The sequence below is a fragment of the Paramormyrops kingsleyae genome, chromosome 11, assembly GCF_048594095.1.
Source record: "Paramormyrops kingsleyae isolate MSU_618 chromosome 11, PKINGS_0.4, whole genome shotgun sequence".
NCBI classification, from domain to species: domain Eukaryota; kingdom Metazoa; phylum Chordata; class Actinopteri; order Osteoglossiformes; family Mormyridae; genus Paramormyrops; species Paramormyrops kingsleyae.
In genome coordinates this window covers 9,454,201-9,472,192 of record NC_132807.1, presented here as the reverse complement: position 1 = coordinate 9,472,192, position 17,992 = coordinate 9,454,201, and the positions used below count along the sequence as shown (strand labels likewise).

Below are 17,992 nucleotides of genomic sequence, written 5' to 3'. Positions count from 1 at the left end.
TGAATTTAATGAGAACAGTGACATTTTATTATAAAATGACTGTAAACAAAAACAAAGCACCATGTGTTTCTATTTAAAAAAAACAAAAAAAATAAAAAATAAGACAAAGCCTCTTCTGGTGTTCTTCATCAAGAATGGACTGATTGGGCTTCCACATAATACAAATACATCAATGTAGATGAACAGGCTCTCCAAACAAAAAGGGAACACAAAAAAAAAATATATATATAGGAATATGCGAGCAAATATTATTAGAATGTCCTTCCGATATGAACTGAAAAAGCTGCATCAACTTCTCAAGGGTGGAATAATGGAATGTGAAGGTCAATTTGGAGGCTCATCTGACTCACACGTCCAAAGTCAAATTACTGCTTCCCTTGCAGAGATCTACTCCTGGGACTCTGGGACAGTGTCTGACAGAGCCCCAAGTGGAGGAAATGGAGAACGGGGAGGGATGAAAAAGATCCTTAGTTGACATCCTGGGAAGGATGACTGCATTACTCAGACAGCCTTTCGGTGGTACTCCGGAGGTGCAACTTCGTAATCAGTGGCACTGAAGAGGGTGGGAGAGTTCTTCACTAGGTACCTGAAACAAAGAGAGCCTATTAAGATGATTCACCTAAGGAACATGATATTAAACAACAGGTCAAGCTAATCTTAGGAAGCAGGGTGTGAGCAGGGGTGGGCAATCTGATGATTTTATATCGTGATCAATCTTGAAGACGTCCACGATCTTCTTTTCATGCAAACTTTAGAAGATTGTGACCTTTTGTGTCCTTCTACTAACGCTTCCAAACAATCACATAAAACTTCGATGGACATAACGTGGATCTCTACTGCGCTTACAAACCAACAGAATGACTGTATTAGGTGGCTGTGCCCACGTCAGTGATATAAAGAGGCATCACAGACGGGGTTACACAAGAGAGTGTGGTTTAAGAGTGCAGTTGTAGTTTAGTGACAATAAAAACATTAAGCTAATAAACAGATGCAAATCCCAGAAACTGCAGAGAATCACTAAACTAGGGCTGCTGAGATTATCAGATATCACAATGTATTTTATTTGTAAGACACAAAAGGAGTTCAAAATATAGTTTACCGGAACTGTAACGAAAAATAACTTCCTGAAAATACCATATACAGTATAAAGTCCAGAGAGTATAATGGCATGAAAAAGCCTGATCTCAACCCAACTGGTTATCACGGTCCTAGTGATGTGAAAATTGCATGTGCATGGCATACAATGTCAATATATCTCACATCGGCCGGCCCTAACTCTGTTTGCTGTACGGAGAGCCTGTCTGTCACTCACTAGCAAAAAAGAAAAACTGCATCGAAAAACCCTTAAACTGGAGTAAATTATACTTTAAATCCACAGATTTCTCTTGTAGATTAGTCATGGAAAATGAGAACTGTGCAGGTTTTCCTTTTGTATCAAGCAGCAAAAAAGTTGCAGCATGATGCGTTTGATTAAATTTGCCATACCTTACATCACACGTCCTGCGATGTGACTATTGCGCATGCACACATTGCCATGGCGATGCTGAAACTACACACTGTGCAGCCCTACACTAAAGCAGATCAAACTCTTTCCAGCATAGTCAGGCATACCAGTATATACCACATCAACCTTGTATATGATTGTTATGGAATGTGCAAAAATATATGGTTAGCCACTGACAGGTTTAAAAAAATGCCTCCCAATATTAGGCAAGCTTGTTACTTCAGTGCCATACCAGCTTGACTTCAATACCAACAGGCCAGATGCTCAGCCCTTCAATTACAACTGAAAGTCTACTCTCTGAACAAACAAATCCAATCAATGCATTACGCTTATTCAATTGCAGCAATCAAATCAGCTCCAAGGGCATCTCATTTACATGTAAAGGGCAGAAAAATGTAACCGTAGATGTTTATGCAGTAAGATTAGATGACAGCGCATTATCATCTAATGAATTGCACATCGTTACTGATCATGCAGGCGACTCTCCAGGGAAAAGCGCTGGGAAAAACACTCACGGCTGGCTGCTCCATTTCTGCTGATAAAAATCACAGCAGCGCCCATTCTGGACATGTATTTTACCGAGTGTCGCAAGACAGGCGCCTTACTTCAGAAAGTCTTGCAGGTAGTTCAGAAGCAGAGCCAGGCTCTTCTCGTCTAGGGGAGTGTAGGCCAGCATCGCCCCAATTCGCACTGTCCAACACAAACAGTCGCATGTTATTAGCAGCAAATTACAGGGGTTAAAAGATATGGAAAACTAATGATTCATAGCAATCCTGGCAGATATTTGTGTAACATCTGCTCCCAGCCTGCTTCTGCTCTCATAAAACCATTCAATCATAACCCCCTGAGTCTGTACTGGCAAGCTAACCAATATAAAGCAAATCCATGTCCAGCTGAACTAAACAGCACAATGCCGAAAGTAAAAGTACTCCACTTACTCATAAAGCTTCATACTTCTGAAGCTTTCTAGTACATTTGCATGCAAAATATTACTTAAAAAAATGTGTGCGAGTGCAGCTCTGCCGCAGGAGTACCCACCAAAGAGCCTCAGCAGGTGCGGGGCTCCATAAACTTGGGACATGGGTGCGTCAGGATGGTCTGCCAAGATCTCCGCGTACTGCGGCCTCTCGAATTTGTAAAGGAGTTGGGTGCCGAGCATGACATTGAAATACTCCCGAATACCGGCAACCACCTCGTTTACAGCATACTCTCTGCGGAACAAGGCCGTTTGGAGCACATCAACACACTGGCTGCGCAAGGGCATTTTCAAACTTCTCGCGACTATTTGTTTTTCTCCATCCCGACGATTCTCTGCTCACTCACTTGTTGTCGGAGTTCCCTCTTGATTTCTTATAATTTGCATAGTCCTCTAAGATCGTATCAACGTTCTTTTTCGCTGGAAGATGAAAAAGCTGAAAAAGTCACATTAAAACAATGTCAAAGCCAATCACTCCAAAGAAAAAACTAACTACAACCATCAGGCATGCATGTGGGGGGTTGGAAGGATTGAAAGGGCCCCCCTTTTGGCGTCCAAAGTGCTCTTTTTAGATATCCAGTAATGATGCAAAATCTCTTGCACCCCCCCCTCATTTTTCCAGCCAGCACAGTACAGTGCAGCATCATAAGGAACTGAGACATGGTGTGGCTCTCGAATACAGTGTGCAAATGTAAACTGCAGTTTTATTGCTAGAAGGTATTTAAGGACCCACAGCCATATGTCATAGTTACACATTCAATTCCTTCATGGTCACTATCAAGCTAATGGTGCTTTTCCACTGGCATACTGGAAGCAGGCCGTCCCCGACCAATACTGCAAAGAGATACTAGTTACAGTGCAGCTCCAGCTCTCTTCGGTTTTCCACTACAGATGGGTCAACTCAGTAAAGGCGTTGCCGGGTTTGGAGAGAAACAGCGATGAAATTATGCTTATTTACTGTCCACGCGGTGTACATCGTGATTTAGTGTGTGCTCATTTCCACCAGCACGTCTGTGAGAAACGCTGGGTTATGTTAGCAGTGTGGCTCAGTGTGTTAAGCCTCTCTGCCTGCAATCAGGTCATTGGTTTGAGCCCGGCCTCAGCAGTGCTGTCCATGTGCCCTTTGAGCAGTAACCCCCAGCTCCGTGGGCGCTGCTGCAGGTGGCTTGCTCTCACCTACATATATGTCTGTGCGTCATGTAGAGCAACATGGGGCAGGCAAAAAGAGAATTTCCTCACAGAAATCAATAAAGTGTCATCAACATCATAATCAAACGTTGACAGAATCAGAGTTCACTTGCATAAATTTCCATTATGAATGCATTCCATTCAGCTGTTCTATAATATTTTAAGTACGTGGTTGGAAATTTTCAAGTTCAGAGTTATCAGGAAGGAATCAATAAATTGCGATGTACGATAGCACTAATAATGAATAATATATAAATTATGCCCCCTTTTCCTTTATATAATCCATGCATATTGATGCAGATCACTCGTATTTCCATGCATTTCGACCAATCAGATGGTAGTGATGCAACCAGCTCGATTTGGTCATGCTTTTGGCCCTGCTAGTACGCAGCACCATATCAGCGCGGGTACGACTTGCATAATTTACAATGGAAAGCCACCAGTTCGTGGTACGGCTCAGTTCCTGATGGAAGTGGAAAAGTACCAGAAGTTAAAAATATGTACACAATTTGCCTTAAATGTAAGGCTAATTAAAACAAAACATACAAAATTCAGGACATGAGAAAAGACTACATAAGAAATATGAAGAACAGACAGCATGTACTGCGCTACACCGTGTGTCTGGCCTTAGCTACACTCTTAACACTACATTATTGCTTTCAGTATAACATGAACCTCGTCAGACTGCTGATCTGCTTTGTGCTCCCAGTTTCTGTGCTAAAGAGGCTGAGAGGCTGGACAAAATATATGAAACACAGCAAGTGGAAATGTAAGCAACAACAAATGTTTGTAAGATAAAAGCAGAACAAAATCTGTTGGAGCCCAGAGCAGTCAGGGGGTTCCTGTGCAGATTGTCGTGTGAGAGTGTGTGTGAGTGTGTGTGCACGCTCACACACACACGCTTCCACATACTAGCTAACCTGCTTCTGCCTGGTGATGAGGTCCCAGTCGTCTACCAGCCATGGCTTCAGCTCCTCCGGGATCTTCACCTTCACCTCCACGCGGTTTATGAACGTCTCCTCCTGGACGGTCAAACGAGGACATGGATGTTTCAGTACAGGCCAGACCTGTCTGCCATTTAAAACAATACAGTATTTGGACAAAAGCCCATTAGTCTGTCTGAAGTTTGCCAAATCTCTTATGTAAAAGGCTTTCAATACCATGACTAATTACTCGAGTGAGTCAGTCACATTTTAATTACTACAATGTCATTGACATTGGAAGTGGACAGAATGTGTTATTTTGAATCTATGGCAAACACAGCCAAAAATAACTGTGGGGAATTATGGGAAGTCCCAGAAGACCAGGTCGACACTGATGAAAAGCCAAGTACATAGTCTGGATCTGACATGAAGGATGAGAGCACAGATAAGGCTCAGAGTGAAGCGGGAAGGAGAAGCAGGATCCCATACACTCTCGACGGTGGGGTCAACGCGAGCCCTCTTCTTTCGCGGGGGCTGTGGCATCTCCCCTGAGCTGGCCCCCTCACCTGCCCCTGGTGCTGAAGGAACACCACTGTCACCCAGTGGACTAAACGCGCACGGCACAACAGAAGCATCACCCCCAATTAAATGCAGCATTGAAAAGCTTATTAATGCACAGAAATGACACTGCTTCTCATGCCAACTACAAAGACACAAACCCAGTGCTAAATTTATCATTTAAGTACAAGAGAGGATCCAACAGCTAATGAAAACTGACAGCTTGCATTTATAACTGAATTATAATTTTCATTGCAATCATTGATTTGCCTAGGTCAGAGAAGTAACTCAGACTTAGAAATTCCAAAACGCATTTCTTACTATCAATTAATGAAGTTATTTCTATTTTTTTTTTTTAAAAAAGAGAGATATTTACTTACTCTTTTGTTTATTCTTTTTTGTTTTCCTAAAAAAATTAGAGTAGACAATCAGAGAAGATTTACATTTAGAGCACCAAGTACAGACAGAGAACGTTGTGACCGACTTTCTGAACTGATGTAACAGCCTGACTCCTTTGGGGCGCCCTTCCTGCCCCACCACTCACTGTACATCTCACTTCAAGGTGCCAGCAGCCGCTGGCTTTGAGATGTACCTGACAAACAGGTATCCTACTCAGGAAAGGCAAACCTTCATTCTGTCACTTATACAGAATGGCAGCCACACAAATGAAGTGCTGAAATAAACACACAATGTACCATTGCTCTGCTTTCACATGCATCAGAACAGGAGGGACGAGTGGTGAAAGTAATACTCACACATCAACGTTTTTCTGCTGCACAGCAGCAATCTTCTTGCTTGGTGCTACACCCCTCATCTTTCCCTCAACATAATGATCCCTGGGAGAAAGAAAAACAGCACAATTAGCAGCCCAATGCAGTGACGGTACCACAGAACGAAGTTAAAGCCATTAGATTAAGTATAAGGCTCTTTGCAATATAAGCATGAAAACTCCCAAAAATAAGTAAAACTACACATTGCACCTTACAAATCAGATAACAGACATTCCACAATAGGGCTCAGCACTGGTAGCGGACATGCCACTTACTGATTAGCCTTTTGAAGCTCTTTTTGTTTCTGCAGGTTGGTGTCCACATATTTAAGCACTCTGCTTTCAGGGACCCATTCATCCCAGCTGAAAACACACAAAAATCAACTATTCTCACTGACAAAAAAAAGGTCCAAATAAGTTCATTTAAAAGATCAGCTTCACACACCTGCTGAAACCTACTGGCCAAATCCTTAGCCGAAGGTGCTACAGCACTGCAATTAAACCTGCCTTTGGCTCAATATGTGTGTCACTGCAGAACATTGCAACTGCTCTCAGGGGTCCCACAGACTCAAGATGACATTCAAGAACTTCTTAGTTACTGTGCTGCCCTTTATATCACGGTTTTCAAAGACACCATTGTGCAGCAGTGCCCCCCCCCCACTCCGACTTTTACATCAGTTTCTCAAAGCTTCTCTGAGGAGTTTCACAGACCAGTGGGTCAAGAGCAAAAATACCAAGTCAATAAAACAAAATACAGTGGTACCTCGGTTCTCGAACTCACCAGAACTCAAATTTCTTGAAAGTTGAACAAACCAGTTTGACCTAGAACTCGATCTGAATATCAGAAGTTGAACCGTGAACGCTGAACTAATATAAATTGTACACGCCAGGAAATGAGTCATACTACAATGCAATTCTTACTTGAATGCCTTCTTCACAGACTGGACGATTAACCAAATAAAGCAGCGCAACATTACAGTAACTAACAATAAATAAACCACTAACTTACGTGTACTATTAGAGCATTATGTCATTTATTTAAACTTTATTTTACCAGGTAAATTAACTGAAAAACAGTTCTCACTGCTTTACGTGATATTCGGGAGAAATAGCAGATTACGCATCGGAACCTGGGATACAAACGTCATGTGTGTAACTAAACTCTTCAGCCAATAAGGGCAAAGGTGTGTCGTCACGGAGGCGGTTCCAGTTTGTGCAGCTGGGTGAGAGGTAATGCATTGCGTCAGGATCAGAATGCGTTGCTTTAAGCCAGCGCTGTAAGCAAGTCGAACGCACCCAATGACCAGACTGGGAAAACAAACTGAAACGCGGACTTAATACAGAGGACTAATGACAACAACCAGAAACAACTGATCACATGGGGATCCCACAAGAGGTTAACGAGGGGGCGTGGCACACGGAAGGAGCGGACGATCGGGGCAGGACAGGGGCAATGTTGGGATAAGATCTTTATCGTTTTGGAAGCCATTAAGAAAAAAATGCTCGTTTTATCCTGTTCATTTTGTGTTTAAATGCTAAAAAAATATATTTAGGTGTAATTTTGGGGGGCCAGGAACCAATTAATTGGTTTTCCATTATTTCTTATGGGAAAAATTTGATCAGAACTCGAACTTTTTAGGATTCGATCCGGAGTCCGGAACGGATTAAGTTCGAGAACCGAGGTACCACTGTACTACACCACATTCTGCACATGATTTGTGGTTTCCTGCTATTTCCCTGCATCTTTTCCAAGCTCAAGCTTATAAACTTTTACAATATGATACAACCGCCTGTGCTATTCAATTAAAATACTGATTTTAACAGCAGTAAATTCTGACTGTAAATTCTTGCATTCTGAAAGTGTACAGCTTGGTAAATTCAACACTAATTTATCATCTTGGTATTTCCCAATATGACATAGCAACCAGCCTTTTACAGTTTTACCTTAGTGTTACAATGCATAACCCTCAATGCTCCTACTTATTAGTGAAATATGACAATACGCTTTAACGTACACAAAGAGGGCAATAAAATCACAAGACTCACTTTTTATTCCATCCACTGTAATGAATAAAGTACCTCACTTGCTTGTCCTTGATATTAACTTTTACACACTGTAAAGAAAACCAGAATCAAAAAGCATAATCGTCAATAAAAGAAACACTATTCAAGGAGGACGCGTGTCTTTCACTGCACTATAACTAAAACATTCAAAGAAATCTGTTATTCTTCAAGATGTGAATGGCTTTTGCAAGTGACACCCAATCCTTACATACCAAACAAACCACACAACACAGCTGCAGGTTTATTAAAATATTTACTTTCTGGTTTTTTTTTTTTTTCATAAAATGTTACATAATCTGTTAAACATTTAAGAATTTCACAGTGTGGATGGAGAGGGACGACTGTGAGAAACAAAGCATCATACCTTAGCCTCGTAGAGCAATGGCCCATGAAAACACAGAACTCTTTCACCTGAAAAGCCAGACAACATTACTCAGTCAGTTACTGCTTCTACCTGGAGGTGACATATCAAACTTACATATCGTGAGACACACACAAACTTTTCAAATCAAGCTTTCATACGAATCCGTACTGACTAACCGGGTCAACTAAACCACCCCTTGTGGACCAAATCTAAAATCGATATTTAAAGGCTTGCATGGTGTAAGAAGGCCTACTTAACGTGAACTTTCACTATTCCTCTAGTTTGAGAATAAGCTGGTAGAAGATGAAGCTGGAATTTTAAGCAGAAATCTGGGTCTCTCATTAAAACACTTGACCAATATACCATCATGAATAAATCTCTAAGGTTCAGGGGTGCCCTGCAAGACTTACCAAGACAAGTTTCTATAAAGGCGACTGATCCATGAAAAATGAAAGGTGGTGAATGTAAAACAGAATTCATATGAAAAGACTCGGGAAGTTTGCCAGCATAAGATCGCGCCAGCCCGAATTTCTTTTCCGACCAACCGCATGTATATGAACTATCCTCACTGGTTAAAGACGGACCGCATTTCCTATAACAGGCTCTCCTCCGATCGATGCATCCAGGAATCCTCCATTATATCCCACATAATCAGTACAGATTCAGCACAGTATTTCTGGATGTTTACAAGTAGCTTTGCATATGTTTTAATCGTTAAATTTAGACTAGAAAATCGAAAATCTATCTAGCGGAAGACATACATAATTTTACAACAATATATATACACCGAATGACGACAATTCAAACAGCACATTAGCCAGCAGCATGAAGTTAGCTAGACATTCCCTCTCAGTCACCGTAAAGACAGGAAGCGAAATGAAGTACTGCCGGCGCTACAGGCGGACACGCTCACACAAACCTGTATATGAAACGGAATCCGCTGTGTTTTATTTTAATAATTACCTGCTTAATAGAAGCTCTAGTAAGGATGAAAAAGCCGTAACCACCGGAGAGCGGAAGCGCGTCCGCAGGGCAGCGCGATCTTGGGTAGGCGGAAAGTGGTCGTACAGCCGGCCGCAAAAACCCCGCAAATGGCCGTGAGGTCGCTGTGTTAAGCGCCCTAGCTTAACACAAGCGTTCAAAAAAATGAAACACGTTAGTGCGCAGACATACTGCGGCTAGCTGGCGGAGTGGCGCCTGGCTGCACGCGGAGGCAGGCCAGCGTAACCGGTTCACTGAAACATCGGTGTGCTTCCGCTCACTGGGGACTCGCGTCAGCGCGAGGGCCTCGGCAACATAAACATCACTCACAGCGGACTCGTAGCGGGGAGAAAAGGCCAAGGCAAACAGCCAGCTGACAGTCACAGCACAACACTCTCGGCGTTTTTTGTCTTTATTACCGCACTAACGGCGCCACCTCGCCATTTTTGCGCGGCACGCACACAGCAACGCGCGAGCTGGCGCCTCGCGCTGCCAGCACGGCCGGGACGGGCTCCACGGGCACGAAACGCAGCGCTGCTCGGAGTCCGGTGCAGGCGGTAGCTTTCCTTACCTTCTTGAAATTTAGGTTTAGGGTCCTGTTTTGGCGCCATTCACAGATTAAACTATTAAAGTATCTGAAAAATCAAGTTCAGGCATCGCCAGCTCCGATTTCGTCCAGACACAATGAAGACGCCACTCTGCGTCATTGAGGCAACGCGTAGCCATTGCGCGTCCGTCAGGTGACCTAACGGCCAACTTACGTCACGTCTAGTTCTACCGAGAGGCGTGGTCCTTCTTTGTCCTTAGAAGGACGTTTGAAGGTCATTCACTCTAACCAAAAATATGTTTTGTATTGGTCATTTTACTTGACTGCATATGTTGAAGGTAGTTGGATTCCAAAAACAGTTTTGTAAATGCTTTAATTAAAAACATCTGCTAAATAAGAAAATATAGATTACAAAATTGTAGAAACATTAATTCTAACGCAAAATAGCTTTTAAATGTTTGTACAAAAATGAATAATCCAATAATTATTAGTAATGTGGCTATTATAACTATATACTGCTTGGTACTAGTTTTACAGCTAACTGGGACCTAAAGAGTGACAATGCTGTCCCCCCAACCTTTAAAAATATGCATTGTTTAGGCTTAATCAGATACCACTTTTCCACGTGTTGAGATCCTATTATTCCCCCAGCCAATGGCACATTTCCAACTTGAAATTTCCATTCAAAACCCATTCGTCCTTGCTAGTTCGGTTTCCTACGTTACTATAGCCTACGCATGCAGAACATCCCTGTTTTTGCTCAATTCAGAGGAGTTTATATGCACAGTAAACGGTCAAGGTCACTTATGTTATTGACCTCCGAAGAGAGGCGGAAAGTATCGAAGTACAATTATTTCGTTAATGTACATAAGTACATTTTTCCACATATCTGTACTTGAGTAGATATAGTTGCGGACACTTTTGACTTTTACTCTACTACATCTTACATCAAATATTTATACTTTCTACTCCTGTACAATTATTCTTAGTGTTCCGTTACATTTTACAGTGACATTCCTGTTTTTGACCAAACGAATTTTATTTTAGAGATCTGAAATAACAAATATTTTGAAAGTGAATTTCTACTAGTACAAATGTAATTACAGATATCTGCAATGACATTTCTACTATTAAAAACTGAATTAAGGGTATGTGAATCTGGATTTTTGACTACTCAAAATTAATACGTAGATATTTGCAATTTGATGTTTTAGTAGTTTAAATTGAGTTATATCTACAATATGATTTCTCACTAGTAAAATTGAATTTTGGATATGAAAGGGAAAAAAATCAATGGAAGTCAATGGTAATATATAACTTGTAAAAATTGAGCTAATCGTTTCCGCGAGGCTGAAGCTGGCGTCTTATTAGCAAAATCTGTTCCATCTTAAACGGACATAACGCATGTTCTGCCATACTGCACTTTAGCTTGTCAGTGTGTTTGTTGATATCCGGAATAAATTTTTTACTAGTTGAAAATCCAAATTTCTGATATCAGAAATTGGTATTTTAACCAGTTTAAATTCAAATTCCCATTGAAATACATGAGAAGAATGTTTTGAATCTCAGAATTTCTGATATCAAGAATTGGCATTATGACTAGGCCTAGTTAAAAGTGAATTTCCGATATGAATAGTATGCATGTTATCTAGTTAACGTCGATTTTCTGATATCATAAATACACATTATAACTAGCTACAACTGAATTTCTGATATCAAGAATTTGCCTTCTAACTATAGTTAGAACTGAATTTGATGTCCTCCAGAAGTGATTTAACTGCCTCCGAGGAGCTACAGGCGAGCCGAGCTCCTGTGGTGTTAACACGGCAAAAGTCCCTGGTTCCGGAAAATGGTTCTGGTTCCAGGAAACCGTTCCGGCGGTGTGAAGGCGCCTAATAACTTCCAAGCTGCTGAATCTGTTAGGATTTGCCAGAGAATTGCTGCGATTCAGAGTACCACACATGCTTTAAATTCAATCCATTGCAGTTGTTTTCACAGCAGATCGTCATTCATTTCCAAACACATTTCGTTTGATTCATCTGTAGATTTTTATCGACCCATCTAAAACATGCATTTCCATTGTTCAGGAAATTTGTGGTGAGAATCATGCGTTCTTATTCCAAGCAACTACATGTACCCGGGTCTAGTCAGAGCTACCGCTCCACGAACTTTATAAATGAAGTGTATTAGTATTAATGTTATTTCTAATAACATTTTATTATCAGGAAAAAAATGAGCAAATAAGTCTGCACTTAGAATGGACGTTATCCGGTCTGTCAATTAATATCGATGTTCAGGAATGAAGCCTTAACTCCCCAGCTGGGAACAGATTTTTTCCCTTCCTGCCAAAATCTGTCATGCTTTTGATGTTAGACTATGCAAGCTGGCCATGTTAGCGGTTTTCTACCTCGAAGAGAAGTAAACGGTGCACAGTATGTTTTGTGATTCAAATTACCGGACTACAATGAAAAATTATCTGAAAATGACAGGTAGATGTTCAAAAAACGCCTTCTGTATATATGAATGATAAATCATTCCATTTGAATGAGCGATTCATTCATGTCAAAGTTTCTCTAGCTAAATGGACAGTTTAAACTCCAGATTAAAATGATGCACATATCAGCGACGTATCGTTACACACCTATTTCCGTTAAATGTTTTGCATATGCTTCACTCTAGTGCCAGGATAAGATCTGAAAATTTGCCAGCATTCCAAGTTATTACAATTTAACTAGACCTTGCTCAGAGCTGAATTTTCGAACTTCACAAGAGCTTTCTTCTCATCCGTTTTAGTTTCGTGCTGCCACCTACTGCTTTTGTGTGTGTAGTGCACGGCGAGTTTAAAGATATGTCTCAAAATTAAAACGCCGAATAGATCTTTGTTTACAATACAATCTGTCACTGCTAAAAGGTCATGTAATTACACAGGTAAAAATATAAGCAAATGCACAGCATATCACTATTAAATAACTCGTTTTCCCTTCTGAGGTATGATTCATCATCAGCCTGCTGAGAGGTGTTGGTCTCTTGATGTGGTGACAAGACGGAGCTACACTTGGCAACTCCACATACTGGATTAGCGTGCATTTTCCTCACTCGGGCAGCTGTTGGTCCCAGATCTAATTGCTGAGGTCCATGCAGTGAGACACCCAGGGCTCCCCGGTCACATGGCCAGCGGCACGCCATCACTTGTTCTCACCGCTCCTCCATTTTCTTCTTTGCTTTACTATTGGTTGTCTGCTTGATGCCTTAAATTAAATTCAACAAAACAAATGCTTGCTATTCAATGTAAGAATGCTATCATCACCAGACACTGATCTATGCTCTAAGATTAACAAAACTCAATCAGGCAGTAATAGAGACAATACAAATAAGTTAATTATGCAAATTTTCCTCTTAAAGGATTACAGGAGCTAAATAACGAGTTGATTACAATAGTGCAGCTTCAAAGGCACTATGGTTTCTAAATAATCTTGACATATTGATTTCTGTAACCAGATTAACCTGTTTACCCCCCACCACCACCACCACCACCACCACCACCCCAATACAGCTATATACAGAAGTCAACCCTTGTACAACACTACTTACTGAACATACAGTATATGCAGGAAATTCAAACATGTGCATACTCACCGTGATTACAGTCGCCACTTGCTGCCTGTTCAGTACGAGCCAGCAAAACATGAAGGCAAAATGTTATCAGGATTTGAAAGGTAACGTAACAGCCACCATTAGCTTTTGTCATTAAATATTCCTCTATTCCCTTCTGCAATAGAGATCTGTGCAACAGCAAAGCTGCAGTAAAGAGTGGACTTGTGTAGGATAGTGACATGTCATTTATTTACAAAAACAGGCAATATACTTGTTTGGTACTGGCAACATAGATTTGACTGTGACAATGAGTACTCATTTCTTTAGAACTCCCAACGCCAAACACAACAATGCCAATTTCCCAGACCAAGCATGTAAAACATTTAGCAAACACGTACACATACTTTTGCCAAAAATAAAGGGTGTATTGATGGTTGACTAAAATAAAGACATTAAAAAGTAAAGTTATCTGAATGCGTTTTATTACATCTAAACTTCTCTACATAAACAGGTAACATTCAATAGGTAAACAATTTCTTCCAATGCATGTAATAAATATTTTTTTCCCACTTGGTATTTTATACAAACTGACATTGGTCTACTGTACATCTTTTTTCATCTTCTCCTTCTTTTAAAAAGCCATTTTTTTCTTGTTTGACATGCCATAAGGAAACAGTAATGGTGAATTTAAGGCAGTGAGCACAGATGGTAGCTATTCGGACTTGTGAGGATCTTCTGCAAGTCGGACTACATCTTAAGTCCTCTTAGTGGTGTTCTTTGTCTGAAAAAAATATATAAATTAAACTCTCTCGTTTCAGATGCCACAAAAAATGAGAATAAATATCACTGGAAGTCCCTTCTGTGTACAACTGCCAGAGACTTCCCAGTAATTATATATATATAAAAAAAAAATCTTAAATTTTCCCTTTATCAGTCTTTAAAACACCACAATCAAGAGCTTTAAAACTTTATATATTTGATTGGTTACGTCTGCTGTTAACTTTTTGACTTTTTGTTTAGAAAAGTCTCTCTGGTACCATAACGTGGTAACTAAAAGTAGACCGGATTACCTTTGTTTACAGTCTGGGTACTGGGCTGAATTCCAGTACCCTTAAAAGTGCAACGCCACAACACTGAGGGAACTGCCAGTAAGACAGGGGGTCCAGCTGGGCAGGGCGCTTGCGTCTGTCTCCATGGCGACAGCAGGAGGCCTGGGGCTAAGATGGTGGAGCTGAGGGGGTTCTATGCTGACCTTCAGTTCATCCAGCTATCTCGAGACGTGCTTATGCGACAGCAGCTAAGCACACATCCGAAAGGCAATGCACAATTAAATGCTGACCGTCCAATGAAACAACTGCTTTTTAATAACATGGTCACAACAATAACCAGGCATTACTTGCAGCTAAAGTTTGTTTTTTGTTCTTGTTTAACGGGGCAACATTCAATGTCTATCCTCCTGGATTTTGAAACTCAGCAATCTTGCAGCTGATATTCATATTTTGAGAACAGGTGATATGGCCAATCTACACGTAGATGCTACTGAACGACTCTCTTTTCCCTTAGCCTTTCCCAGATCACACATAATTATGTCGAAACAAGCAATAATTCAGATGCAGCTGCAAGACTAACAACTCCCACATATTAGATATATTATTCTGCATGAGTGAAAACCTAAAAGAAAAAAAAAAGATGCTTGTTTTAATATAACAGGTGACTAACCAAAGATCTCCTTAAATAGAACTGTATAATTATTAAACAAGGAAGCAGGCGTGTAACAGTAATACATCAATGGAAATCAAAAAACACATATATATATAAAAAAAAATTACATTACACAATAAATAAAAATACTGATCATATTTTATAGATGGGGAAAACAGACTAGGGAGAGAGGCTCTTCCACTGAGGCGAATGGAACAGGAAAGCAGAGTTTGGCTGGAAAACCACACTGTCCGGGGCATCACACTCCAAACGTCATCACACATTTTGATTTCTTAAGTCAGGAACCTGATTAGGGGCAGAGATCTGTGCGATGGAGTTTGACTGAGCTCCATTTACCGAAGAATCTTGCAATAATTTCACAGAGCAGGACAGGAAAAAAAAAAAAAGCAATGCCCCAGATCACCTGGACATATATATGCTGTTTAAGGACATAATCCCAAGTAGTTCAACACTACAACACGGATGCAGGCTTTTTATTTGACATAATATTTTCAGTCACTTTTCGAAACACCACAGACTCTACATTGGGCTGGTTAACCAGAGTCTGACTGATGATCGAAGATATTTCCGCGCAGCTGAGGTAACAGCTTGGGGCTTCTTGTGCATCAGGGACACAGAATGAAGACGGAGCCTCCTTCTTAGAGTGAGGTGATGCGGATGGGATGAGAAACGCCTCCGGAGATAAAAGACATATGCGAGTCCGTCATGGGCACCGACACTGCGCCGAGCTTCCGGATTGCGGCAGGATGAAGGCAGCAGCCAGGTAAAGCTGCCGCTGTTCAGACACGGTCAGTCAGCAGTTGACCGTCTGATGTTCTGGGCTTTTCTACCATAGAAAGGAGCCATTTCCACTCGAAGAAAAGGCGCGGCCATGGGACCACACAGACCTAGCCACTCTCTCTCTGAGGGAATCCCACTGTAAGCCAAAGGCCCGGGGAATCCCACTGCAAGCCAAAGGCCCGGGGAATCCCACTGCAAGCCAAAGGCCTGGGGAATCCCACTGTAAGCCAAAGGCCCAGCTCTCGCACCCAGAGCCACCCCACTCAGCAGTCAGCCTGCAGCCTCAGGTACATCAGACTGTGATTAATATTACTGAAAGTGCCTCGCCAGTAAAAGTACTGTCACTGACCACTGGTCGGCTAATTCACCAGCTGCGAGGGGGGATGTTTCAACATGATATATCACACATAAGGGACAGTGAACCCTTACTGTGTTTTACACCAGGTTACAAATACCAGGGATTGACACACGATCGTGCTCCAACCACCCAACAAGAAGGACAGAGTGTATTCACTTTATTCACCAGACCACCCCCCCCCCCCTCCCCCCGGAACACAACAGCTACCTTCATACCTAAGATCTCATGTTGTCCGGCCACCCTCAACATCCCACGGAAGCTGTGAGACCCTGAGGCCGTTTAGAAAAGTACATCCCCACGAGACCTCACATCAGCACCCCCCCCTCCGTTTCTCTTCTTCTGTGGGTTTGTTTTTGGCATTGTGCAAATAAAAACAAAGTGGTTGGGGGGGAGGGGGGGGCATAAAAACGATCCATCCGTAATTTTAAACCCAATTTCAAAGCACGATCCACTCGCTTAACTTCAAACTAAAGGTGAAGATAACGGCTTTCATGTCAAAAAAGTTGGAAAAGTTCTGAACGGGCCCAGCTGGTGGGAAAAAAAACAGACAGACACGTCACACTTTAGCCATCGACGCACTCCCCAAAGCTACATCCTGAAAAGGCGCAGGGAATGCTTTTAAACAGTTAATATATCTTACATAACTTAAACGCATTATAAAATGATCAGCACATTTGAATGATAAAACACGTCTGTCAACCACTGAGTTATAATTCTCTCGGAGAAGAAAAATTCCTACAATGATTTCAAATAGAAGAGTAGATTGGCCTAACATAATACCACTGAAGAGAATAATGCCATCGTGTGGAGCAATAAAATAAAACAATAATGAAATACAAAAGCTATAATAATTGGAGGACAACAAATGTATAGCTGTGAAAAAATCTTCAGTATCCACGGAAAAATATCAACTGAAGTCACTCACTTGACAGGCAAAGTCCTAAGTTTATATACAAAAGTAAAACTGAAAATATATTTTGTTCTCTGTACACAGCATCATTCCTTTCTGTTTTTTTTTTTTAAAAAAAGACCTTACTTCTTTTAATCTTCTTTGTTTCAACTGAGTCTGAGTTTGTTTTGAGGGGGTAGGGTGGGCTGGGGGGCCGGGGGGGAGCGACAGCGTTCCGGCTGTCAGTCTAGCGAGATGACATCGGTAATGGAGCCGTAGATGGCGGCGGCTGTGGATGCCGCCTCGCTGGCGGCACGGGGCACCCCGGGGTGGGCGTGGCTGTCCCGCAGGCTGTCCCGCAGGCTGTCCCGCAGGCTGCTGGACGACACCAGGCTGCTGCTGCTGCCGCTGCTACTGCCGCCGTTGGCCGGGGCCAGGGCGCTGCCCGCTGGCGTGCCCGGCTGCTCCAGGAACACCTGGGAGGAGCCGTAGGGCAGGAAGCGGTTCAGGAGGAGCTCGTGGTCGTCTGAGGCGGAGGCGGCTGCGGCGGCTGCCATCACCATGCTGTAATGCTGCGGGGGCGGGAAGAGAGGGAGAGAAGGAGGGGCCCATTACAACAGGCTGCAAGCTGATTGGAGGAGGACTCAAAGGCTTACCGTCACCTGGCCAATCCAGCTCATTTTCCAGCCCCATAAAATTGAAAATTACAACCAGCTGGTTCTCGGTGGCAGAGCTGATGGGCTGTGAGCAGGTAGAGGGCGAAGCCGTCGCCAAA

At 42.1% G+C, this 17,992-nt stretch overlaps 2 protein-coding genes across 5 annotated transcripts in view; both read right to left on the bottom strand.

Moving 5' to 3' along the window:
* morf4l1 (mortality factor 4 like 1) lies at positions 1–10,089 on the bottom strand. Of its 2 annotated transcripts, none has more exons than XM_023815180.2 (12): positions 9,899–10,089; positions 8,347–8,393; positions 7,965–8,032; positions 6,195–6,281; positions 5,905–5,985; positions 5,530–5,555; positions 5,081–5,169; positions 4,589–4,690; positions 2,828–2,916; positions 2,543–2,715; positions 2,110–2,194; positions 1–586 (listed from the first exon to the last, which is right to left on the bottom strand). In XM_023815180.2, the coding sequence occupies exons 1-12, from the start codon at positions 9,936–9,938 to the stop codon at positions 502–504; spliced, it is 972 nt and encodes a 323-aa protein (XP_023670948.1). In that variant the 5' UTR covers positions 9,939–10,089; the 3' UTR covers positions 1–501. The 2 variants fall into 2 exon arrangements, with proteins under 2 accessions (XP_023670948.1, XP_023670949.1); XM_023815181.2 differs by lacking the exon at positions 9,899–10,089 and adding an exon at positions 9,310–9,820.
* Positions 10,090–13,933: 3,844 nt separating this feature from the next.
* Positions 13,934–17,992, bottom strand: part of pias1b (protein inhibitor of activated STAT, 1b) — a 40,520-nt gene continuing 36,461 nt past the window's right edge. For 2 of the 3 annotated variants that reach the window (XM_023815173.2, XM_023815175.2), the window contains exon 14: positions 13,934–17,789. In XM_023815173.2, coding sequence (XP_023670941.1) covers positions 17,460–17,789 — 330 coding nt within the window. In that variant the 3' untranslated portion in view covers positions 13,934–17,459. The remainder of the gene's footprint in view (positions 17,790–17,992) is intronic. The other variant, XR_002838677.2, reaches the window with a different exon arrangement.